General features: G+C 25.1%; 2 protein-coding genes across 2 annotated transcripts; one reads left to right on the top strand and one right to left on the bottom strand.

Moving 5' to 3' along the window:
- The first annotated feature begins 5,561 nt into the window (after positions 1–5,561).
- Positions 5,562–14,839, top strand: LOC145841764 (sodium/nucleoside cotransporter 1-like). The gene is made up of 15 exons (XM_082949118.1): positions 5,562–5,731; positions 6,500–6,615; positions 6,680–6,771; positions 7,414–7,603; positions 7,747–7,888; positions 8,074–8,265; positions 9,110–9,251; positions 9,537–9,682; positions 10,118–10,248; positions 10,964–11,132; positions 11,195–11,263; positions 11,387–11,606; positions 11,955–12,053; positions 12,935–13,055; positions 14,550–14,839. Exons 1-15 carry the CDS (start codon positions 5,591–5,593, stop codon positions 14,614–14,616), a joined length of 2,037 nt encoding a protein of 678 aa, XP_082805244.1. The 5' UTR covers positions 5,562–5,590; the 3' UTR covers positions 14,617–14,839.
- A 693-nt stretch (positions 14,840–15,532) lies between these two features.
- LOC145841010 (uncharacterized) lies at positions 15,533–19,165 on the bottom strand. Its single transcript, XM_082948369.1, has 4 exons — positions 19,066–19,165; positions 16,776–16,891; positions 16,074–16,266; positions 15,533–15,832 (listed from the first exon to the last, which is right to left on the bottom strand). Exons 1-4 carry the CDS (start codon positions 19,144–19,146, stop codon positions 15,533–15,535), a joined length of 690 nt encoding a protein of 229 aa, XP_082804495.1. The 5' UTR covers positions 19,147–19,165.
- Positions 19,166–23,725: the final 4,560 nt, after the last annotated feature.

Here is a 23,725-nt window from a genome sequence, read left to right as displayed (position 1 = left end):
TTAGCAATAGTTTTTCTATCAGTGCTCTCATGTTAACAGATTGATTGAAGTACTAATTTAATTTATGCGACTTTATAACCTTAATGCATTTTCTAAACACGACTTATTGTTGTATAAACAAAAGTTTTTCATTGTTACCATCATAAACTCTTAAAAAATTTTTTTGAATTATTAACGGTATCTCATTTTAAGTAATAAATTTTGCTACTTTATAACTTGACTCAACTATTTTTTCTGATCATTATGTAGTTACTAAAGATAATCATGTGCTTTGTTGGAATTGACTATAGTGAATTGTTTTTTTTTTTCGTTACTCGCAATAACTCCTAACTAACGTTTTTTTAATGTTGTAGCTCGTCTTATATTGTACAATTACTATTTATAAATGCAGTATTCCTATTGCAGATAAAGATTTGCTATAATGCTTAATAAAAATAAGATTTTCTACTTCGCTAACGACTCTATAAAGTTTTATATTTTTCTTAAATTTGTTGAAGAAACGTAATTGTCCATTCCAGCTGACTTATAATTTTTTTTGGCATGTAATTTATTTACTGTTAAAAACCTTTGTTATATTTTTATGTCGTGAACTTTATTTTAGCTGGGTTGCTACACAAACAGGCTATTTAAAAAGCTTGAAAACTTAGGTGTGTGTGAAACTTTTATTTTAACACTTTAAAGAAATCTTCCAATTCTCAGAATAGGTTTTATCACTGTAGTGTAGTTTACTAATCGTAATTTTTTCTTGTTTTCTTACACTTTGAGTACTTTTTGATAATGATGATATTTAAACTAGGTATTTAAGCTTGATTTATTAGCTCTTAATAAACTTAGGCTAGTTTGATACATTTCAGACTTTTTTGATTTTTAAGTGGCAACCATGTAAAAGACTAATTACTAATAACATATTTTATTAAAGTACTCGAAAATTAATAATGTTAAAGAATTTGTTTTAGCTTTCTGGTATACAAACAGGTATTAGTTTTGTTAAGTTAACTAATTACTATTTTTTTTAATGAGTGTAAATTATTTAACACGCGAAAACTTTTTTTGAAGTAAATATTCTTAGAAATATGAAAAAAGGGTTGATAATATGACAAATGTATAAAAGTAACCAATAAATTGTTATTCAAGTTAGATTTTTTATAGAGAGTTAGCCTGTAAGTAAAATTATAAAAGTATTAAGTTTAACTTTTTAAGTGCTTATGAAAGTACATAGTTTATTAACATTGAAGTATATTAGTCAATGTAAATTTTATTCAAATAAATATTAATTTAAATAGGCATTGTATGTACAGCTAAAAGTCATTCAAAATAATAAGGTGAATAAAAGTAAAACTTTTCTCTAGTGTGACTAAAACTAAAACCAAAAGATTATTCAAATGTCACTAAAACTAAAACTTCGGCCCGCGAAGACTTTGGAAACTTGAAATTTGGCCCGCGACCACCAACTGCCTGCCGACCCCTGGTCTAAATGATTATGTTTTCATTAGCATAGTTTTTATTTTGTTTGAATCTAAAAGTTAAACAAAAGCTAAGAAATTTTGAGGTTTTTCAGTTAAAAGAAATCATCAAATGAACATTGACCGAGTGTGAAAGTTTGTGTGTATAAAGCAACCTGGTAATGCTTACTCTAGGTAAGCAGTGACTGAAAATGCTTTGTGTACATACAGATTTAAAATGCTTGGTTAAACTATATGTTTGCGTTTAAAGTTTGCAAACTTTTTCAAAGCAATTGTTTTTGTTTTGTTTGACTGTATGTTATGACAAAAAAATGGTATATTTATGTGAGATATAATTATGTTTCTTTGTAGAAATTTTTTTTATAAAAAAAGTATTTAGATATTAGTTTAGTCAACCTTACTTTAATTTAAAACTTAATAAAACAGGTTTATTATTTTCTATGTAGATAAAACAAGACAAGTAAAGTGAATTCGATAGTTTTAAAAAGTAAGTTAGCTGCTGTAAAACAAAAAGAGTTTTTGTGTGCATCAAGACATAAATAAAGATATTTAAGGGTCTAACACTAAAAACTCAAATAACAAAGCTGTAAAATCTAGAATTTTGGCTAAAGATGAGTTGAAATAACACTAATTTCTAGTTCGTTTTACTAGAACAGAACTAAGAACTAAAGCTTACAGAACGAACTTACAAAATATCCGTACAAATTACAGTTTTATACTTACTGTAGTTTTCTGTAAATCTTTTTTTTTAATTTGATTTAAGACATGTTTATTTGTCATAATACTTTTTAAACTAATATAAGTTTAGTCATATTTGTTACTTCGTCGATGAAAATTATTATAATATTTTGCTTAAAGTATTCCTATTTAAAGTTTCGTCGCTTAATCTTAAACTCATTGTTATGTTGATTACTTAATTGATAATTTTTAAAGATATTAAATTTATCTTAACTTCCTGTATCTTAAAGCCATTCTTACATTCAATTTATTAACCAAAATTAAAGTAATCAAAATTTTATCTCTTGATTTTCTATTAGTTGAAAAACCAACTGTGACTTGTTTTGTTTAAATTTTACAATACGTTGTTATAGAAAACAAGTTGTTTAAAATCTTTTATTTATGTTTTTGGTTTTTTCATTGTAATAAAAAATTTTAATGTTAAATTTACTTAAATAAAGTCTTACTTAAGTAGCTTTATTTCCAATAAGTTTCAAAAATAAACTTGTTTCTATATTTAAAGATCTATCGAGTGTGATAAAAGAAATTAACCGACACTGACTAAATAAAATATCAAGCTTAATATCTTTACAGTTTAATAGTCTCATTTTTTTTTAAATTTTTTCATAAAGTTTTAAAATTTGAAGTAGTTATATACATGTTTTAAGGACTTTTTTAAATCTATAAAATTGAAGCATTCTTTATAATTCTAATTTTTTTTAAATATTAACAAGCGATATACTGTATGCTTCGAGAATTTGCTGTAAAATTTTATATTAGTAGTATTAAATTTTTAAAACAATTCAATCTAAAAGTCAAAAAAAACTGTGCTTTGATAAATTTTTCACATTTAATAACTATACAAAATAAAAAATAGTTTGACTATTTTAAAGTATAATTTTTTTCAAAAAAACTTGGAATTAGTGTTTTGTTGCTTTTCAGTAAATTTTTGTTTGAGACACAGTTTTACTATTAAAATACTTTTATTTTCACAACACTTTCAACTAGTTCAACTATTTCAGTCCTATAGCAACAATCTCGTGAATTTGAGCAAATTAGTTTTCTCGTAGTTAAAAACACTTGTTTTTTGTTCCGTTTAGTTTATATCCATTTCAAATTATTACAGTTGTAGTTAAAAAATTGTTTATAAACTACATTTTTGATGTTTTATTTTTTAACTAAAGAAATCCACATTGAAATCATAAAGATGTGTTAAACAAAAAAAAAATTAAATAAATTAAAAATATATTGAAACCTAACTATAGCCTAAAACTAAAGTTAATGAAAAGTAATTGTCTATTGAATATATATTTTTTAAACTTTTTTTTTCAAATATTGAAAAAAAATTAAAAACTCTTTGAACTATTTTTTCTGAAAAGGTTTTTCTTTTTAAATTTTTAGATTACTAAAAATCACGATTCAGTGAAATTTTTCATTTAATTAAATTACTATTATACTACAATTTTGTTACATTGTAAAAACAGTTTTTATTAGCAGGTGAATGTTACTGTTAAAAATTTTTTAGTAAAAATTATATCTAACGACAGCTAAAAGACTATTACGTTGAATAAAACTGTAATTGAAACTATAGTAACTACTACATTGTCTAAACTCTAGTTATCTTATTATGTATTATACTAATATGTTAAAAGATTATTAGAACTAAGGAATCTAAAATTGAAAACTCTTTTAAACAGTTTATATAAAGTTTGGTTCAATTTGAGTCTAATGGTACAAAGTTTATTAGACAAATAGATTGTATATAAAATATAAAAATATCTTTCGTTTACGCTTCAACTGATTTTTCACATTTTTTGTTTATACAAAGTACAAATACAACTACAAATAGAGTGCTATAGTTTATTTTGTTTAACAACAGCTGTTTCGAAAGACAGATAGTCAATCTCTTCAGGCTTCAACAAAATAAGAATAAGCACGTTTTAGGCAACTATTAATAAATTTATACAAAGTAAAAAATAATTTGACTGTTAAATATATATTTTTTCAACAAAAAATCTAACATTTCTTTTTGTTTTCTGAGCTAGTTTTAGTGTGAGAAAAACTTTATTTTTAAACAAAATTACCAGTAAACTGGGTTTTTTTTCTATAAGACTTTTTTTACTCTAAGAAAGTTTAACTAGTTCAGTCTTAAAGCAACGAAAACTTTTAAGCAACTTCATTTAAGCTTAATTATAAAAACTTGTTTTCTGTTTCATTAGTTTTTTATCTATGTCAACTTTATTACAGTTTTATTTAATTAATGATGCAAAGTAGGATTAAGAGTAGTTTTTTTGAGATAATTTTATGAAAAAGTTAAAACTGAGTATTGCAATAAAACTGAACAGTTGTCTTAAACAAAAAAATATTATTTTAGTTAGAGTAAATACTACAAAACCTAAGTAATAATTAAAACATAAATCTAATTATCTAATAGAGTTATCACTTATTTTGTACTTTGGAAAAAAACTAAACAAAAGTCTGAAACACAGTAAACATTAGTTTAGTTAATGTCTTAAAATTCTATGTAAAACTAGTGCTGTAGTTACTTAAAGCTTTAATGTGTTTAATATAGAACCTTTTTTTTTTGCTTCTAAGTATTTAGTTTACAGAAAGTGTGATTCTAAAAACATTTTCATGCCACGAAATTACTAAAGTAGACTTGCACTGTTTTTTATCGTAAAAAGCGATTTAAATAAGTAGTTTTTTTATTACTGTTACTTCGATACTTTTTTTTAATTAAAACTATGTGATTAACAACAGCTATTAAAAACTTCTGTTAAATAAAATGATAATAAAAACCAAAGTACTAAAATTTTTTAAACTTTACTTAAAAATGTTAGAATATAGAGAGTTTGAACAGTCTACAAATTTAAATAAATAAGTATCTTTTTATGAGTTGTTGTAAAAAACTAATTTAAAAGTCAAAATGTTATTTACTTTTAACTGTAATTTATTTTAAACTGAAACGTGTTTGTTTATAACAAGATCGATGTGATTATTTTCGCTTAACTGTTATAATAATTAAATATTGCTTTTGTTCGTACTACATAGTTTATATATAATGCCAACAAAGGTCAAACAATTAGTATGTCAAGCAAAAAGTACAGTTATAGTGCTTTTTTTCGTATTTATACTTTTTCTACAATTTATAATATTTAAATATACAACAGAGTTATCTTTGGAATTATTTCTAAAAAATTTAAAACTAATCACTGTAAAATTTGTACTGTACAGAAATGTTTTTATCTTCTATTTTTGTATGAAGTAAAAAAGTTATTAGTTTTAAGAATAAAAATTTTCATAAAATAAATTTGGTATGAAATAATTTTCAAAAATAAAAACTAGTTTTCAGTATAATAACAGATATAGGGTTTAAAAAAAAATATTTTTTATATAAAGGGTAACTAAAAATGGAATCGACAAGTTTTTCCAGTATTAAGAAAAAAGAAAAAGACAGTGAAAACGTTTACTCGACGAAACTTAGTGAAGATACAAAACATTCAACAAAGAAAAAAGAAGGAAAACTTAACGAGGCATACGAAGACTCAGAAGTATGTATAATTATATTTAAACTTTTTAATTAGTTTTTAATTTAAAAGTAACAATTAACTATATGTCTTTTCTAAGCATTTGAAACAGATTTTTTTATGTTTTGCATATAATAAAGCAGATGATATATGCTTTAATAAAAACAAGTCATTTTTTTATTAGCTTTAAATACAATTTAATCAGCTGAAAACTAAGTATTTTAACCTCAAATTGCGCATAATCTTTTAAAACAAAAATTAACTCATTTTACCTCTAAGACCAGACAAAATTAAAAACACATTCTCGACTTAAAACAACTAATAATTACCTTTGAAAACTGCTAACTGAAGTTATAAGAAAAAAGCTGTTTTCTGTGTTTTTTATAAAAAGAAGCTTACTTTTTTTTGTTTAAATGACAATAATAGTATAAATGTTTAGAAAAAATATAAGAGTCAGATAAAAATTTAAAGCCTTAAATGCACAACATTGCAAAAACAAATTAAAATTAAAACAATTTTTTATACCTTTAAATTTTTCAATTTGAAGAACTAAATAGATTTTTGATAAAAAAAAAGATTTTGCAAATAAATATAAAGTTTTTTAAGTTATCTATGTACATAAAAACAACCTTACAATTAAAAATTACAAACAGTTTTACAACAAAAAAAACTATTATTGATTTAAAAAATGATATTTTTGTGGTAAAAAACACTAGGGTACTAATACCAATTGTAAAAATATAATTTTAGTAATTAAACTTTATAAAAACACATCGCGAACTTAATTTTCAGAAAGGAGATTATTCGTTAGAGATAAGCACAGATTCAGATAAAAATTCATCTGATGGATCCGAAAAAGATTCCGATTATGAAGACCTAAGCACTTCACAGCAAGCAAATTTCATTGAGTAAATTTTCTCTTTAGTTTTAGTTTTTAAACTTCATAAACTTAAAACAATTACTTTTATACAGAACTCTTGTTCGTCCAATAGAGTTGTTAAAAGAGTTTCTATCCAAAAATTCCAAACTGATTAAACAAATCATATACATATTACTTTCACTTGGTGAGCTTTTACTTTAACATAGCTGTTTAAGTAGTGTTTTTGACAAAAGTTGTTTTAGAGACTTCCGACAAAACTTTTTGAACCTGTAATTTCCTAAATAAAATTATAAAACTTAATGCTAAACTCCATTTAAATACTGATAGTTTAAATTCTTTTATATTTTGTGTATTCAACTGTGATTATACTACTAGTATAGTGAAAACAAAACAAAATTTTTTAAGTGTTACCGTTAAACTTTTGAAAAATACTGGTTTTAGACTGATTGTATCAAAATATAAACAAATTTTAGGTACTTGTATTTTAGAATATTTAGATTTTTCGCCACAATTTTGCTAGCTTTTTGTTTAAATTAAAATTAGTTACCTAATTAAAAAGAGAATTAAATTTTACCGATTTTGTCTAAGTGTTTAAAATGCTAAATAAAACTTTTTTAAATATGTCTATTTCTTTTAGAAATTTATTATCAAAACTAAACACCAGCCAGTACTTTTATTTATAAAAGTCTAATGTTTTTCGAAAAATTGAAAAGTCGACTACTATATAAAAGAAGTGCTTTTTATTATAATTTTTCGTTTTTTGTTTCTTCTACTTTCAAACAGTTTAAACTTTACAGCTACTTGATAAGGATTTTTTAACTTTTAGGGGTTACTGTCTACATGGTACTAGCAATGATATCAAACTTTGATCGTTCCGTAGCTTTGCTAGTGATATGGAGCTTGGTAGTCGGTTATACTGCGTATGCGCTAGTGAGGGACACATACGGTAAAGAGATCAGTAAATTTTGCAAACCCTTTTTTGACTTTGTGGACAAGAACATGTATTGGATAAAGTGGTTAGATTGATTATTATTAAAAAATTGAACTTTCTAAACATACCAATAAAGTATAAAAAAACATTTCATGTTAACACTTTTAACTTTTTTATTCTTTTAACTGCTTATTTGTGATTATCTAATGATGCTAAAACTATCAACAGGGTCTTTGTGCTGATAGTACTAGCTGGTCTAGCAACATGGATCGCACTAGACACCTCGAAACGTCCTGATCAGCTGATATCAGGAGCTGGATACTTGGTGTTCTTGCTAGGACTGTTCATCACGTCCAACAACCCAAAAAAGGTTGGTTTCCTATTATTGTATGCGTTTTAAAAACTGTTTATGTACATAACATCAACATTATATGCTATATGAATTTTTAACAGTATATACTTTTATACTCCACGTCCTTAGACCATATTCTTGGGCATTTTATTTTTTCAAGTAGATTAGTTAAATATTTAAAATAACAAGGTTTCTTTTCAAAGGTAGTGTGGAGAACGATACTGTGGGGCATGCTGGTTCAGGTGTGCTTCGGAATGTTCATCTTGCGCACGCAAGCCGGTTTCGATGCTTTCAATTGGGTGGGAAACTTCGCGCAGACCTTCATCAACTACGTGGACGCTGGAGTGGAGTTCGTGTATGGGGAGAACTGGCCGGACCACGCCTTTGCTTTCAAGGTCCAGATTTGTATAAACTACTTTTTTTTATGCTATGTTAAGCAGATTTTTAAAACATTTATAAAATGTTTCAAGTTTTTCACATTGTATAATGCAGGGAGTATTTTTAATTTTAAAATATTTCAAAGGTCTTAAAATAAGTGTGAAACTAGTTGTTGTTGAAGTATTTTTTTCGAAGTATACAAAATTTAAAGTCTGCATCAATAAACTTTCAAAAGTAGTTTTGTGAAAACATCAAAAATAAAGTTATCAATTTTATGTACTACAAACAAGTTTAATAGACTATTTCTAAATTAAGCTTGATTTTTAAACTACTTAAGCGCTTATAAAATTAACTTTATTATTAAGTGTTAAATATTACAAAGAAACTATTTTATCAAAAAGATAATTAATTTTAAAACTCATTATGAACTCATTTATTACATTCACGAGCTTGAACAAAACTTAAATAAGCTTTAAGAAAAGTTCAAATTTTATTTTACTTACTGTTATTAAAAGCCAAAAGTCTTTTATCTTTTTTTTTCTAATTTTTAATATTATTTTAGTGAAAGTACAGTAAAGTGCTGTAAAGTTTATATGATAATACCAAACTCTTTGCTAATACTTAAATATGTTGATTAAAACTATGAAGTTAGTTTGTTTTGTAAATTTTCACCATTGATTATATCAAACACCAATCAAAAGTTTCTATCTAAAAGTTGTCTAAGGAAAAGTTTAAGTGTTAGCTATAATTTTTCAAACTTGTGGTTAATTTTTTCATACTCGTAATGCATTTTTCTATGTTTAAATTACAATTTTTTTTTAAATGTTAACATATAAGTAAAAATAATAATTGAAATTCCAGACGCTATCAGTTGTCATATACTTCAGTTCTTTTATTTCGATAATGTACCACTTGGGTGCTATGCAATGGCTTATACTAAAAATAGCGTGGATTATGCAGATCACATTGAAAACTTCAGCTACTGAATCGATGGTAGCTGCAGGTAAATTTATTTACATAAAAAAGCATTTAAATATTTCAAATTAATTAAAAGTATTTTTTAACATAAAAATAGTTATAGGTATAACTAATTGGTACTAAAGTATTTAAAAAAAACATTTAGAAAAGATTAAAAAATTAAAAACACTAAGAAATTTTAATTATTATTAGTTGCATTTAAATGTCACCATTTTAAACAAACATAAAAAGTATCATAACCATTAGCTGCTTTTTGTTAAGATAAACGTAAACAAAACAATAATAAAACAATTATTTCAATATTTTCAAGGAAACATTTTCGTTGGACAAACTGAGTCACCGCTTCTGATTCGACCCTACATTGAAGACCTGACTACGTCAGAACTTTTCGCTGTTATGACGTGCGGATTCGGAACAATATCCGGATCTGTTTTGGGAGCTTACTTGGGTTTCGGGGTGAGTTTTAAACTTTAAAAAATTAGTTGTGTTAAAAAAAATTTAATAAGCCCGTAAGTTGTTTTATGCTAGATGCAATTACAATAAATCTTAAAATAATTTATTTTTTAAATTAATAAAAATATTTTTCTTTGCTTATGTAATGATTACTCAAAAGTTTTACGTAAAGTAAAGTAATATACGAAAAAAAGAAATATTCTTCTATTTTAATTCATTATAGTACTTTTAAGAACTAATTATTGTGTCTTAAACTCTTAAGTCTTACTTTTTCGTAAGTGTCTACATTTTATACCTTAGTTTTTACCAATTTTTGAAAAAAAAAATCATATATGTTTTCAACTTGACACCTAAATTAAATTTTTAGCACAGTTTTAGTTCAATTCTAAAAGCAACAGCTTTTTTGTCATAATTAATATTACATAACACTTCATACAGATAGAACCTTCATACGTGATAACAGCTTGCGTCATGGCCGCTCCTTGCGCCCTGTATGTCGCCAAACTTCAGTATCCGGAAACAAAGAAATCAAAATTTGCTGACTACAAAGACCTTGTTCTAGATGAGAGGTTAGAAAAGCATTTTGAACACAAGAAGTATTTGTTGGTTGCTGTTAAGCACTTGCAATGTTAATACAATTTGTCATAAATAATGTAACGTAAAAATGTTTAAAGGGGTGAAAAATATGTTAATAAGTTTAAAAACTATTTTTTAACTTTTTACTAAAAAGCTTGGTTCATTCAAACTCATCCAAAATGTAAATATTGTTAGATTTTTAACCAAATGCAAGTTTTGTATAATTTCTTTTCCATGATTTTAAGTCGCTTGAATTTGTTTTTTAATAAAAATACAAAGTGTTTTCATATGATCGAGAAAATTTCTTGTTAAATAGCATATATTTGTTTTTATATATACTACATAAAAAGAACGAAAGTCTTTTGTTAGCTATTATAAAACAACAGCAAAGTGCTGTGCAAATAAAAACAACCATTGTTAAATTTTCTTATTCTACGTAAATATGACTTTCACTGGTTTTAAATTTTTAGTTAAAACACAAAAACAAAAACTGTAAATACCAGATTTATTTCAAACAAGTTCACGAAGTTACTCAAACAAAAACTTTTAACAAACCTATATATACAACAAAAGGCTTAAGATTTTCTTGAATTAGGTGCTGTTAATATGAGTTTAAACTTTTAGCAAACAATAATTAGCATAAAAAATTTTTTATTAGTTCTTTGATAATATTGTTTGAACAATTCATCTGTGATTATTTTTTCAAAGTGAGCACCGAAACTTCATTGAGGCCGCTTTCGTCGGGGTATCTTCCGCAATACCGCTTGTACTGAACATCGGAGCAAACTTGATCGCGTTTCTCGGTCTGCTGGCTGCTGTCAACGGGTTTCTCTCCTGGTTCGGAGGCCTACTCGACTTTCCTGAGCTCAGTTTTGAAGTTTGTAACAATTGAAAGTCTCCAATTTTTATTTATTTTGCTCATCGATTGTTTTTTTACAGTTGATGTGTTCATATATATTTCTTCCAGTTACGTACTTGATGGGAATAGAATGGGTTGACTGTTTCAAGGTTGTTTTTGTGGAATTTTACAAAAGTTTAATTTTTACTTTTTTGTTATCACGTAGGTAAGTAGAACTAATAAACAAAAACCATTGATAAAAAAAAAGGTTTATTAACAACAAATTTTTTTAGGCGGCTGAACTGATTGGAATTAAAATATTTCTCAACGAGTTCATAGCTTACGAGGACTTGAGCGAGCAGCTAGACATGAGGGACAACGGAACAGTGCCCAAAATAGATCCGGTGACCGGAGACGTGAATTGGGTGGACGAGAGAACCGAAGCGATCATCACTTACGCTTTGTGCGGCTTCGCTAACATCGGCTCCCTTGGAATCATGCTTGGGGGTTTAGGTAGGTGGCTTTTCTAGTTGAATAGACTAAGGAAAATCTAATATTTCTTTCTAATTTAGTAGATTTTATACTACAAGCTTTATAATTAATCGAATGATTTTAGTTTGAATAAAAAAACAAACAAATTTTATAGCAAATCAAAAGTTTAAAACGCTTTCAAGAGTAAACTCACATTATCAATTGACTTATTCTAATTGAAAAAACTAGATTTTCAAAACTAAAACATAAATTTGCAAGCACATTAAAACGTTGACTGTATCCTAGACAGATTTATGATTTATATATTATATAGAAATACTACAAGCTTGAAAATAATTATTAAAGTATAACTTTCAAACTCAATTTCAGGAGCAATGGCACCAAAACGTCAAGGAGAAATGGCAGAAATTGTCACACGAGCTTTAGTATGCGGAATATTTGTCAGCATTCTGAACGCTTGTGTTGCTGGTAAGATGTTTGCATATGTAAAAGATAAATATTACTTTAAAAAAAGTTTATTATCAGTTCAAACATTAATTAACTTAATACTTAACTTATATATATATATGTAAAATTTATATCAAAGCTTATCTTTCAAAATACTAAAATTCAGTCGTTTGTTTACAATTTTTAAAATTGTGCTGATAATTTATAGATATGTGCAAAATACTTTTCTTTGATTACCAGAATGGTTGGTGTTGTAAAATCTTATTTTGTTATAGATTGAGTAAAAATGTTACATTACTGATGTACTGTCTTTGAAAGCATTACAGCTAAAGTTTGGTTTCAAGTTTAGTACGTATGTAGAATAAAAACTTTTTGAAACGTGTACCAACTCGTTATTCCCTAGATTTAAAAACATTTATAGATATTTAAAACACTAATCTCTTGATTCTAGTAAAACAAAAAACTAACTGTGTTTTTAACGGTCGCTGACTAATTATTAAAAACACACAAAAAAGTTTTTCTTTTACTAAAACAATACTAAAGTATTAATAAGCTAACAGCCGTAAGTTTACTAAAAATATTATTTAGGTTATGCAAAAGTTATATAGCAACATTTATTATTAAAAGAACTATCATTAACATAAATATATTTATTTGAAACCCAAAAATAGATTTTCCACATTTTAATTTATCAAGTTAGAGTAAGTTTGGTAACTATCAAAATCAGATGGCTGGTATGGTGATTTTTAATAAGAATTAAAGCAATCATCAAGTTTTAAACTCTTTAGAGTACATTACTAAACATTACTTATTAAAGCAGCGAACATAAAGTACCAAAATTCTATGAGACTTGAAAACAATAAGCGGTTTTCTAACTATTACTAAAATTTGTAAACGTACAGGATTTTTATACGTTCCGCGACCAATAGACTGTAGCAAAGTGATACAAGTCCCGTCATACGAGGATTGGAAGATACCTCAGGAGAGACTATACCAATGCTGCCAACCTTACTTAACTTCTAGGTTAGTTTTTAAAGCTACTTGTTGCAAGTAAGAATCTAGATGATGTTTTTGTTTGTTTATGATTAAACAAAAAAGCTGGTTAAACTAACATTTTTTAAATTCTGTGTAAGTGCATTTAATTGCAAATAGACTATAAACATTTTTTAAACTTCGTTTTAAAGCTTTAATTCCAAGTTTTATACCTTTATCACAGTAAAAGTTTACAAATAGCATCATTATCTAATAACTTAATACAAAAAAAATGTCGCTTAATGTTGTCATTTGCTTTTTCAAACTCTGGTATAGGTACATACGATCTTAACTATAAAAGTTAAAACAAGTTCTCACAAGAAGCAAACGGTTAGCGTTAGAGTATTATAGATAAACTATTGTTATTTCAAAATATTAATACAAATATTTTTTTATTGTTTAAATATAAATTGTAATTAAAAAAAAAACTAAAAATCTCCTTCAGTCAGAGCATAAAATTAATTTTCATGAGTAGCTTAATATATTTAAAGAAAAAACAAATTATGAAGGATAGTTAAAAACCAATCTGAAACGTTTTGCTTGACAATCATATTGTGTCATAATCATCACACATCAACTTTTCTTGTTTTTGACAAAAAAATCTGGTAAAAAACATTGAAACTTACAACTTATGGTGCGAAAACTAGCACAAAACAAATACAATCCAAAGTCCAACTGCTTCAGAACAAAAAACAAGCTAAAATGGTATTTAAAAAATCAGGAACAAGGCATCAAGTAAGAAGTAAACATTACACCGCAAACACACGAAAAAAGTTATACGTTTTAAATTTTAAGTTTTAAATAAATAAAACAGGTTAGTTAAATATTTCCTTAAATACACATACATTTAAAACTCGCACTTTTCAATTCATTAATCACTGATGGCGTACTAAAATGACAAGGATTTTTCTTTGGACAGCATAACTTTAAATGTTTCCAACCACTGCAGTTTTTCTAACTACAGTAGTGTTTAATCTTTAGATTAGACGCGTATAAATTATAAATGGTAGTCTTTTAAACTTGATTATAAATACATTGACTTAGAATTAGTGTAGTAAGATTTTATTTATAAAACGCAAATAAGTTTATACAATGATGTTGTTATGGAACCTTATTGACTGACACTACGTTAATTTTTTCTCGTTGATGGTTTTTTTCAATACACATTTATACATCTCTTACATTATGTTTTATTATCTTACTGCATTCTGAAACCAGATTATAATTTTTCATAAGAATAAGTATGTGCCTAACAAATAGAGTTAACATGTCTACAATTACATTTAGTTTTTCACAACTATAGTAAATGTTTAAATAAGTACCTACAAATCTGAAAGTACACCAAAAAAATTCTTACAGCTTCAATTCCTATTTGCAAGTTGGTTATATTTAATTATAAAAACAAACTTTACAGCTTAATAACATAGATAAAGATATAAACTTTGAGTTTTTTTTTATGACTTCTTTAATAAAAACTTTTTTTAGCTCGTCCAACGTTTCAATAAACTGCTGTTCTTACCCGTGGGATGATCAGTACAAGGTTTCGTGTTGATAATCAAAACTTTATTTTGTATCATATACAAAAAAGTTAGCATTTTACAATATTTTACAAAAACTAATAAGTCTAAAAATCATCTTTAACTTTTTTAGTTTACTGTGCGAAATCAAAGTTTTAATGTTTTACTCAAATAACTTTTATGAAAAAACTCAAAAAAAAAATATTTAAAACAGTTTGAAAAACTAGCTAAACAACAATGTTTATTTTTAAACATCAGTTTGCACTACTAATAAAATTTTGTTTTTGTTTACTTAGTGTATAAATACAAAGTTTTAAACGTTTTAAAATATTTTTCAATCAACAACCTAAGTGGCAGTAATTTATTTTTCTATTTTTATGTTTTTTATTACATGTAATAGATCTACTCAATAAAAATAAAATAGCATTGTGCTTCTTTACTACAAAAAAGTTGTACTAAGTTTTTCAAACTTTCAATTAATCGGATTATTTATGCATACTCTTCCAAGTTAAACAAAGCTATGTTTTGTTTTCAGTTGAATAATTTAAACAAAATAAAAACGTTTTAAAACATTAAAAACAGTTGACTACATTTAGTTATTTAAATGTATAAATATTTTTAGTAAAGCTGAATGTGATTTAAAGAAAGAATACGTAAAACTGTAAAACTGTTGTAAGCTTTTGACTATTTAATTTGCTTTTGATAATAAAATAGGTAAAAACAAGCTTCAAATTTTTCACACAACTAAAAACAACACAGTACGTTGAAAGTATCAAGAACTCTAAAAAAACATGCTTGTTAAGTGAATGTACCTTGAAGAAATATTTCATAAATGTTACAGCTATAATCAAAAAACTACACAAGAGCTAGTCTATTCGTAAACAAAGTTTTTTTTTTTAAATGGCAAGAAACATGCAAAAAAAAAAGATTTAAAAACCGTCAGCCACCCCACTACAAACTTTCTGGCTCGACCTGCTTGAACAAGTCCTCGCACAGCAGCCCCATTTCCTCGCACTGCTGGGACTTCCCCACAAGTGAGTCGTCCAGCTGGTGCACCTGGAGCTGGTGCGAGTGTAATTTCGCGTCCACGAACTTGAACTGGTCGGTCAACAAGTCCCTTTCCGCCTGACGGTCTTTCCGCAGCGTTCTGACCACCGCCTGGTTGTAGCGGAGTTGCTCGACCAGGTCCTGCTTTCTGTTCAGGTACTCGCTTTTTCGGCTCGCCAAAATTTCCTGGTAATCGCGGTTTTCCTGCGAAAATACCAAAAGTGTTTTTGACAGAAACATTTCAAAATGAATAAAGTTTTATGTCGATAGTTTAGAAAACTAAAAACCATGCATTGCGAAATTCAGACAGTTACTAAGTTTTACCGCTGAAGTGATTATCAAACTGTGATTCTTATTCAAAAGTAAATGAATCTTCATCTTGAACTTATTTCTTCCTTAAATCTGTATCAAAGACGTATGAAACTTAGAAATTTTAGAATTTTACCTCCATAAGATGCTGGATGTTTTTGTTGATGTTGGCCGTGCGGCAGGAAATCTGGTGCACTTGCGACCTCACGTGGTGAAAATCGTCCAGTTTTATTTTGTAATCGGCATTTAATTGGTCGATTTGCTCCTGTTTTTTTCTCAGCATGACGTCCAAGTCCTCCGCTGTTCGGTCACAATGAAGCTTGGACTGCCTGGTGGTTTTATACAAGATTAAAGTTTTAGAATTATTTTCATCGATATTATATATTTGATATAATTTATTTTTCAAATGTGCGTTGCAACTAACTAAAACATGATACTGTTAGTATCAATCATCAAATTACATGTTGAAATGTTTTATGTTAGTTTCTTGGCAGTTTGCTAGTTATTAAATTGTGTTTTTTAATTAACTTTCAAGATTTTATAGATTTTTATTTGACACGAGTAATACTTTTAGACTCAATTCTCATTTATAATTTTTAAGTATTTTTTGACCTAAATAACATATAACTTAAATGTTGAATAAGTATATAGATTTTTTTGCAGTTTATTTAAGTAAAAGCTCAAACAAATATAATAATAAGTTTTTAAGCAAACTTATTATTATAACTGTTTGAAAATTATAGTTGTTAAAAGTATAATTTTAAAACTAAATTAGAATTATCCAATGTGTTTTATCAATAAAAGCAAAAAACTTTTAAGCTTGCAGTTTAAAACTAACTGTGCATTTGTAATCGAATTTATCAGTCGATTTTTTCGTTCCTTAAGTAGCTCAAGCCTTGCTAAACGTGCATTACTTACATCTGATTTGGTAAAGGTTCTTGAATCTGGTGTGTTCTAAAAGGCAGATTTCAGTTATTATAGAATAAAGATAAACGAAAAATAAAATTGTTACTTTTGAAAAACTCTCTTCTTGGTTTTTGTTTCATTTTTTAGCTTACTGTATATTTAAGTACTTGCATCTTAAAATATTTTGTAAATTTTGCATTGAAAATTATAGTAAAATTTTCTTGAATGGCCGACTTATAAGTTTTTTTCTTTCATTTGAAAAATATGCAGTATCTCTACGTACTACTTATAAAAAAACTTCATTCAAGTTTAAGAAAAAATCATAAAAAAAATTTACAAAATAACTTTATTTTTAAGCAAAGTATTATGTTTAGAAATAAAAACAAAAATTTTTTTAAGACGCGTCTTATATGTTATAAATATCGAAAGCAAAAATCACAAATGTACGAGCAACGGTTTAATCATTAATTTGCTTAATTAGGATGTACTAATTAACATCAAACAAAAAGTAGGTGTTTGTTTTGACAATAAAGAAGAAAATTAATTTGAAACAATAAACTTTATTTCTATCTTACATAATTCTAAATTGAGGCAACCTAATAAATTACATTTAATTTTTTTTTCAAATTGATTAAGTTAAAATATTGGTAAAACACAAAATGAACACAAATAGTAATTTAAAGACTATAAATACATTGTTATTAGTAATGTTGTGAAAGGTTTAATCAACGTTTTTTGGATAATTTTCTTAAAAAAAATGTTGTTTATGTAACCAAGCAAGGTCAACCCGTAGTACTACATATATAAGTAGAAGTTTTTCCTTTAACAATTCAAAACAAATAAGTGAAGCATTGATTAACTTAAAAATATTCAAATAATAATAATAAATGAATACAAATCTCAAAGTTAAGTAGTTAAAAGTTATAAGATGAAAAATATAAGTAAATAAAATACATTTTATCTCAGAGTTTTTGACTAGATAATATATACAAATCAAAGATTACTAAACAACGGTATAAACTAAAACGTTATATATTTTTTTAAACATTACTCTATAATAAAAATCTAAATGCGTAACATTTTTTTAATAACTTATTTGGTTAAAATTAAGATTAAATGGAAGAATTTTAAAACTTCTCTAAACAACAGGAATAAAAATTATTTTTACTTACACACTTTGAAAATTAGTGCAATTACTAATGTTTTACTTTAAATTTTAAGAAAGCTAAAAAACTAAGAGTAGTTTCAATCTTTTATAATTATAGTAAGTGCTAATAAAAACGGATTCAAGGTTAGCTGCAACTTCATTGCTTAAAATTTCTAAACATGTTTAAAGAAAGACTTATCTTAAATTTTCATTTGTTCTAAATATTTTTTTAGCATTACTGTACATATTGTTATTATATCTAAAACATACTTTTATTGAAAATCAATATCGAAAAAGACGGCGAATTTTTATGATTTGGATGAAAAAAAAATTCAATTCAGTTTTATTAATAAATTAAAATTATTTTGAAGCATCTATAAACCCTTTTTAACAAATACCTACTGTTTTGGATTCAAATTCAAATTCATTTAGTTAGCATTCAGTTTTCTAATAGATTTGTTTTTAATTAACTGTATTTTATGAACTCAAATAACGCAACAAATAACGCAAAGTTTGTTTAAATATAAGGAGAAACTAAATTAAAATTAGTTTGTAACTTTTTCAAATTTTTTAATGACAGATACAACAGCCGTCAATAATTTAATTCTTTATATAAACCTACAAAATATGAATATCTGTTTTTTTAATTAACAAAATTGTTGTTATTAGTTTAATATATAATAGTTTCTCAAATTAGATAGAATCCTTAGTTTCTATTCATGTATAATACTGAAGTATCAAAATTGCTAATGAAATACTAAAACTAATGTTACTAAGTAATTTCAGTTTTATAAATATTAAAACATAACAAAATGTTTTTTATTTTGATTTTTAGGTACATCTTTTATTACTCTTTACCAAAAATATATTCGTAAGAATTCTACTTTTGATTTATTTATAAGTTTTTTCAAAAATCATTGTGTTTTAATGTAAACTTTTTATCAGTAAACTTGAGTTCAAAAATATTTTTTAAACAAACGATTGTGTAATACTTTATTTATGTAAAAAAGTATAGAAAGCAAAACTATGTATTATTGAAAATACATGTGCTATACTTAAATAAAATAAAAAATACCATTTTGTCAAAGAATTCGGTTTTTTGATATTCTTTAAACGGAATATGGTTTTGACTTGATATAACTTCATTTACATCCATTTTTATATTTTATTTAGCGCTATATTATTACGATTATGTAAGTATTAAAAAAATTTACAGAAATATTTTTCTCTTTTACACTTTTCTTATAAACTGCTGTAGTTCACTTTACTTTATTACTTATCAGCAACTTATATTAGCAAAACTTTTTAGACAGAAAATGATACATAAAGATACAACCGGATCTAGCGAACGTATTTAAGAATAATTCTGATTACTAATGACACTTTACAAAATTTTTACGTTATGCGAGGTCTGTAGAAAAAACAAAAAGTTTAATTCATTTTCGAATACTACTGCTTAAAAATCTTATTGCAATAAAAAAAACGTTTGGTTCAATTATTTTTTTATATTAACGAAAAACAGTAAATTTAAAAAAGAAGTTTTCAATTGAAAGTTTTTACTTTTGTTTTATGTCGTAAACAACAAATGATTCAGCTAAGTATGTTTAGCTTAATAATGTAAATAAATGGTAAGCTGAAAACTGTTAAACCAAATACATAACGTACTTTATGCATCTGTTAATAAATCAGAAAACGTATTAATTATTTTAATCATTTCTAATCTTATGAATACCTAAATTTACCTAATCAATTTAAAATATAAAAAATATCTATCATTTTGTTGTATTTGATTACTGTTAATATATCTTATTCTAAACAATATAGCTGAAAAGAAATAACTAATTTTAAACTTATTTTTATTCTAAGAACTTTTTTTACTAAAATTATAAAAAAAAACTTATAAAAACAATTTTTTTAATGTGACTAATATAACAGCTAGAACATTTTTTAAACAATAGCAAAAAAGCAAAATTTCTTCAAAAAGAGAGAGTAAACGTCACAAAGCGTCCTAGGTAACCAGCGCCGAAAGAGAAATGCGTAAACAAAAATACGAAAAAATCAGTTTAAAGCTGTTTCATTATTTATACTTGTGATATAACTTCTGCAGACATCTCTTTAAGTTTCTTGCAAATTTGAGTTGCGCTCTTACTTGAAACCTTTTATTATTTGAAATATTTATTTTTAACGGCAGAACCTTTAAGTTGATTTTAAACTGTACAAGTAAAGATACATCAGCTAGTATTTATGAAGAATACAATTAATTAAAAAAATAGTATTTGAACAAATTCTGTGGTAGTGTTTGCAAATTGAAAACATTCTTGTAAACTCAGTAAGATGCATTTGTTTTTTATTTTATAAGTAAGCAATGTTTGTAAAACTCTTTAATTTTGATTTTAAACTTTATACTATATAATTGCAAACTGATTCTAAATACCTTACATAAAATATATTCAACGTATTACTGCTAGCTTAATAAACCTAAAACTTTTATTTTTGTTTTTAATATACTATGATTTCAGTTCATGAAATCAAAAACTAAACTAAGCCCTTAAACTGTAAAATTGAAGTAAAATATAGTTATGTACCGATTAAATAATTTAAGTAGTATCGTCGAAATTATCGATAGCAATAAAAATTAAAGATCATTTTGTTAGAAGTCTATGACTAGAAAGTCTTTAATACATAAGTAAACAAAAGAAAGTAAATGGTAAAAACCAGTAATAAGAAAAAAAAATATGTATCATTTCCTCTGGAAATAGTGTACATAAAAACGTTTAGTTTAAATTATTTTATTTATTTTTTTTAAATGTAGATAATTTGAAGCTACTGATCAATTTTAACTTACACATATTTATTTGAGTAACTAAAGACTTCCACTGTTTGGTGAACTTTCGACTTTATTTTAAGATATAAACTATAGAAATACAAACTAGCTCTTTAAATGCAGAAGGAAATTAAAGTTGTAGAAAAATCAAAACTCGTTATATTTTCACCGGTTATAGTTTTTATAAAACCTCTTATAGTTTCTACAACTATGAATTTATCTAATTTATAAAGCATATCAGTATAAAAAAAACTTTTTATCTTAAAAAAAAAAAAAAATAGATATTGATTTGTTTTAGTTAGATTAAACTATTTAAGTTTTACAACTTTCTGATTTATTTTTTTTACTTCTAAAACGTTCAAAAATAATTAAAATCTTTTATATTATAAAATGTGAAATAAGGTAAACTTAAAGTAATTATTTAATTCCAAAAAATTGACGATGAGTAACTTTTCTACGAAAACTTTTATGAATCTTTTTATAAAACTAAAATTTTAAAGTAATTTTTTACTGTGTTATTTTATTTAAATTTTCCAAAAATTTTACATGTGATTTTAAAGCCATTTTTAATGTTACCTATTTCTCGTTTAGTTTGTTTATTTGATTTTGAATAATAGTTAAATAAACTTAACTTTTAACTAAACTTTAATACGTTTTAATTTTTCTAAAAACGTACATACTGTATATAAAAAATAAAAGCTGATAGTTTTACATTAGGCGGTACCTAGTAATTTTAATTTGTCTTATTCAAGCACTTTAATTACATATAAGTTTTTAAGAAGTCTTATGAAATAACTTCTTATTTAGTTTATATATAACTTGTAAAACTTACAATATTCTCTGAAGAAAAGCGTTTTTGTTATAAAGAGTTTATTTTTAAGTTTGCATTTGTTGCATGATATTATTTATTAAATGTTAAAACACATAGACATGGCTTGGATGCCTTTTAATAAAACATTCCGGGCTCTACAAAAAGCTTGCTCACTGGCCTTTAAAGAATACTTATAATACTAAACTTAGTTTTAACTTCAATAACCTAATTGTTATAAGATAATCGTTAAAATTATAAAGCATCTGTATTTTTAAACTAACATAACTTTTGTTGGGTAAGATTGTTTGCTAAAAATTTTTCACAAAAAGACAACTAGGACAAAAACTAAAATAAAATTTAGACTGAATTATTTTAAAATTTTTAGTTTACTTTATTACTTATATTCTAAATATATCTCATCTTTATCAGTTATTTATAGATTAAGTTTTTGTTGGTCAAATGCTGGAAAAAAATCATGTTTTCTTTTTTTACTTGTAGAAATTCATTCAGTTTTAAAATAAGTTATGGACCGGATTTTAATTGTTTACTTTATGGTAAAAATGTTCACACAATAAAATATATCTGAACTACTAACTATAATGCTTAGTTATTACTTTTTTATTTTAGGAGTAAGCAATGTTTTTATAACTCTTTAATTTTAAGATTAAATTTTATACTATATAATTGCAAACTGATTTTAAATATCCTACATAAATTATATTTAACGTATCATGCTAGCTTAATAAACCTAAAAATTTTTTTGATTTCAATATACTTATAATACTTAGCTGTAAGTTTAGTGAACAGCTTAATAAAAGTAAGCTACATTAACTATAAATTAAATGTATGTGTAGTTTTTAAAATATATCTTATAAGCATAAACTTTGTCCATTTCTTAAAAATGTTCATAAGGAAATCTAAATAAAAATAAAAAATTATTTATTTAATATTACAATCAAAATACATGTGATACTTTTTTTTTACAGTGGAAAGTCTGTAAGAGTTTTATTCGAAAATTTACAATATCTATACGAAACTTATCAATTTCACTTTAGCACTTTATTTTAAGACACGAGACTAAAAGGTACTTTAACTTAAACTTGATAAAAGTTATCTAAAAACAAAAGACACAAGGAATAAAAATCTAAAAAAACTTTAATAAAGTTGAATTGGCGTATGCATTTCAGCAAATAGGCTCTTTCAAGTTAAAATTAGCACAAGTATATAAAGTTTTTAAGTCCCTTTTTCGAACTAAAATCTAGTTTTTGCAGTCAAGTACTATAAATATGTTATTAAAATTTTGTACACCAATTAAGTTTTAAAAATTTTTAGTTTTCATTTATACTTTTTTAAACTGAAATTTTTGTTTATATACCAGTTGGGTCTCAATAAATTATTTTTGAGATTATTTTTTTTTAAACTAATTCAATGTAAACTTTTAGTTTTATAAACTATACTTTACCTTACACGATTAAAAAGTTTTATCTTACTTAAAATAGTGTTGCTCCTAATTTTAAAACGTAAGGGTGGTTAATAAATATGAAATATATTTTATGGTTTTTATTGTTAAAATTTACTTTTAACAATAAAAAATGCAAATAAAGCACAGTGATAATTTTTATATATAATAAATAAAAAACAAGCAAATAATATTTTAGCCTAATTTTGAGTCTTATTTGTCATAAATCTAATAGCAATAACTAAAGAACATTATGGTGTTTGTACAATTAATCACTTTTGTAACATCTAAGTTAATTGTATGAATTGGTATTGTTCTTAGTTAGATAAAAGTGGTAGCATTCGGTTTTTGTTCACTCAAGACTTAAAAAACCTACAATGTAATAGTTACTTGCAGAGTATTAAAACTTTTTCAAAGTTTAAAAACCTTATCAAAGTGTACTTAAATAAGTTTCAATTGGAATGAACTGACTTTTAAAATGTTGAAATTTTAAGACTTATTATACGTAATTAGTGAAAAAAATATTTTGGGAACATTTTCTATGAGATATATTGGCGTTAATGTTCTTATGATTTACTAATTATTTTTAGTACATTCTTCTAAAAGTTTTAATTAATATTATTTTTATGCTGTTACTACTT

This window comes from Thalia democratica, chromosome 7 (assembly GCF_965202585.1).
Source record: "Thalia democratica chromosome 7, ktThaDemo2.hap1.1, whole genome shotgun sequence".
Classification (NCBI taxonomy): domain Eukaryota; kingdom Metazoa; phylum Chordata; class Thaliacea; order Salpida; family Salpidae; genus Thalia; species Thalia democratica.
Note: the sequence above shows the minus strand (reverse complement) of the source record. Positions and strands in the feature narration are given on the sequence as shown.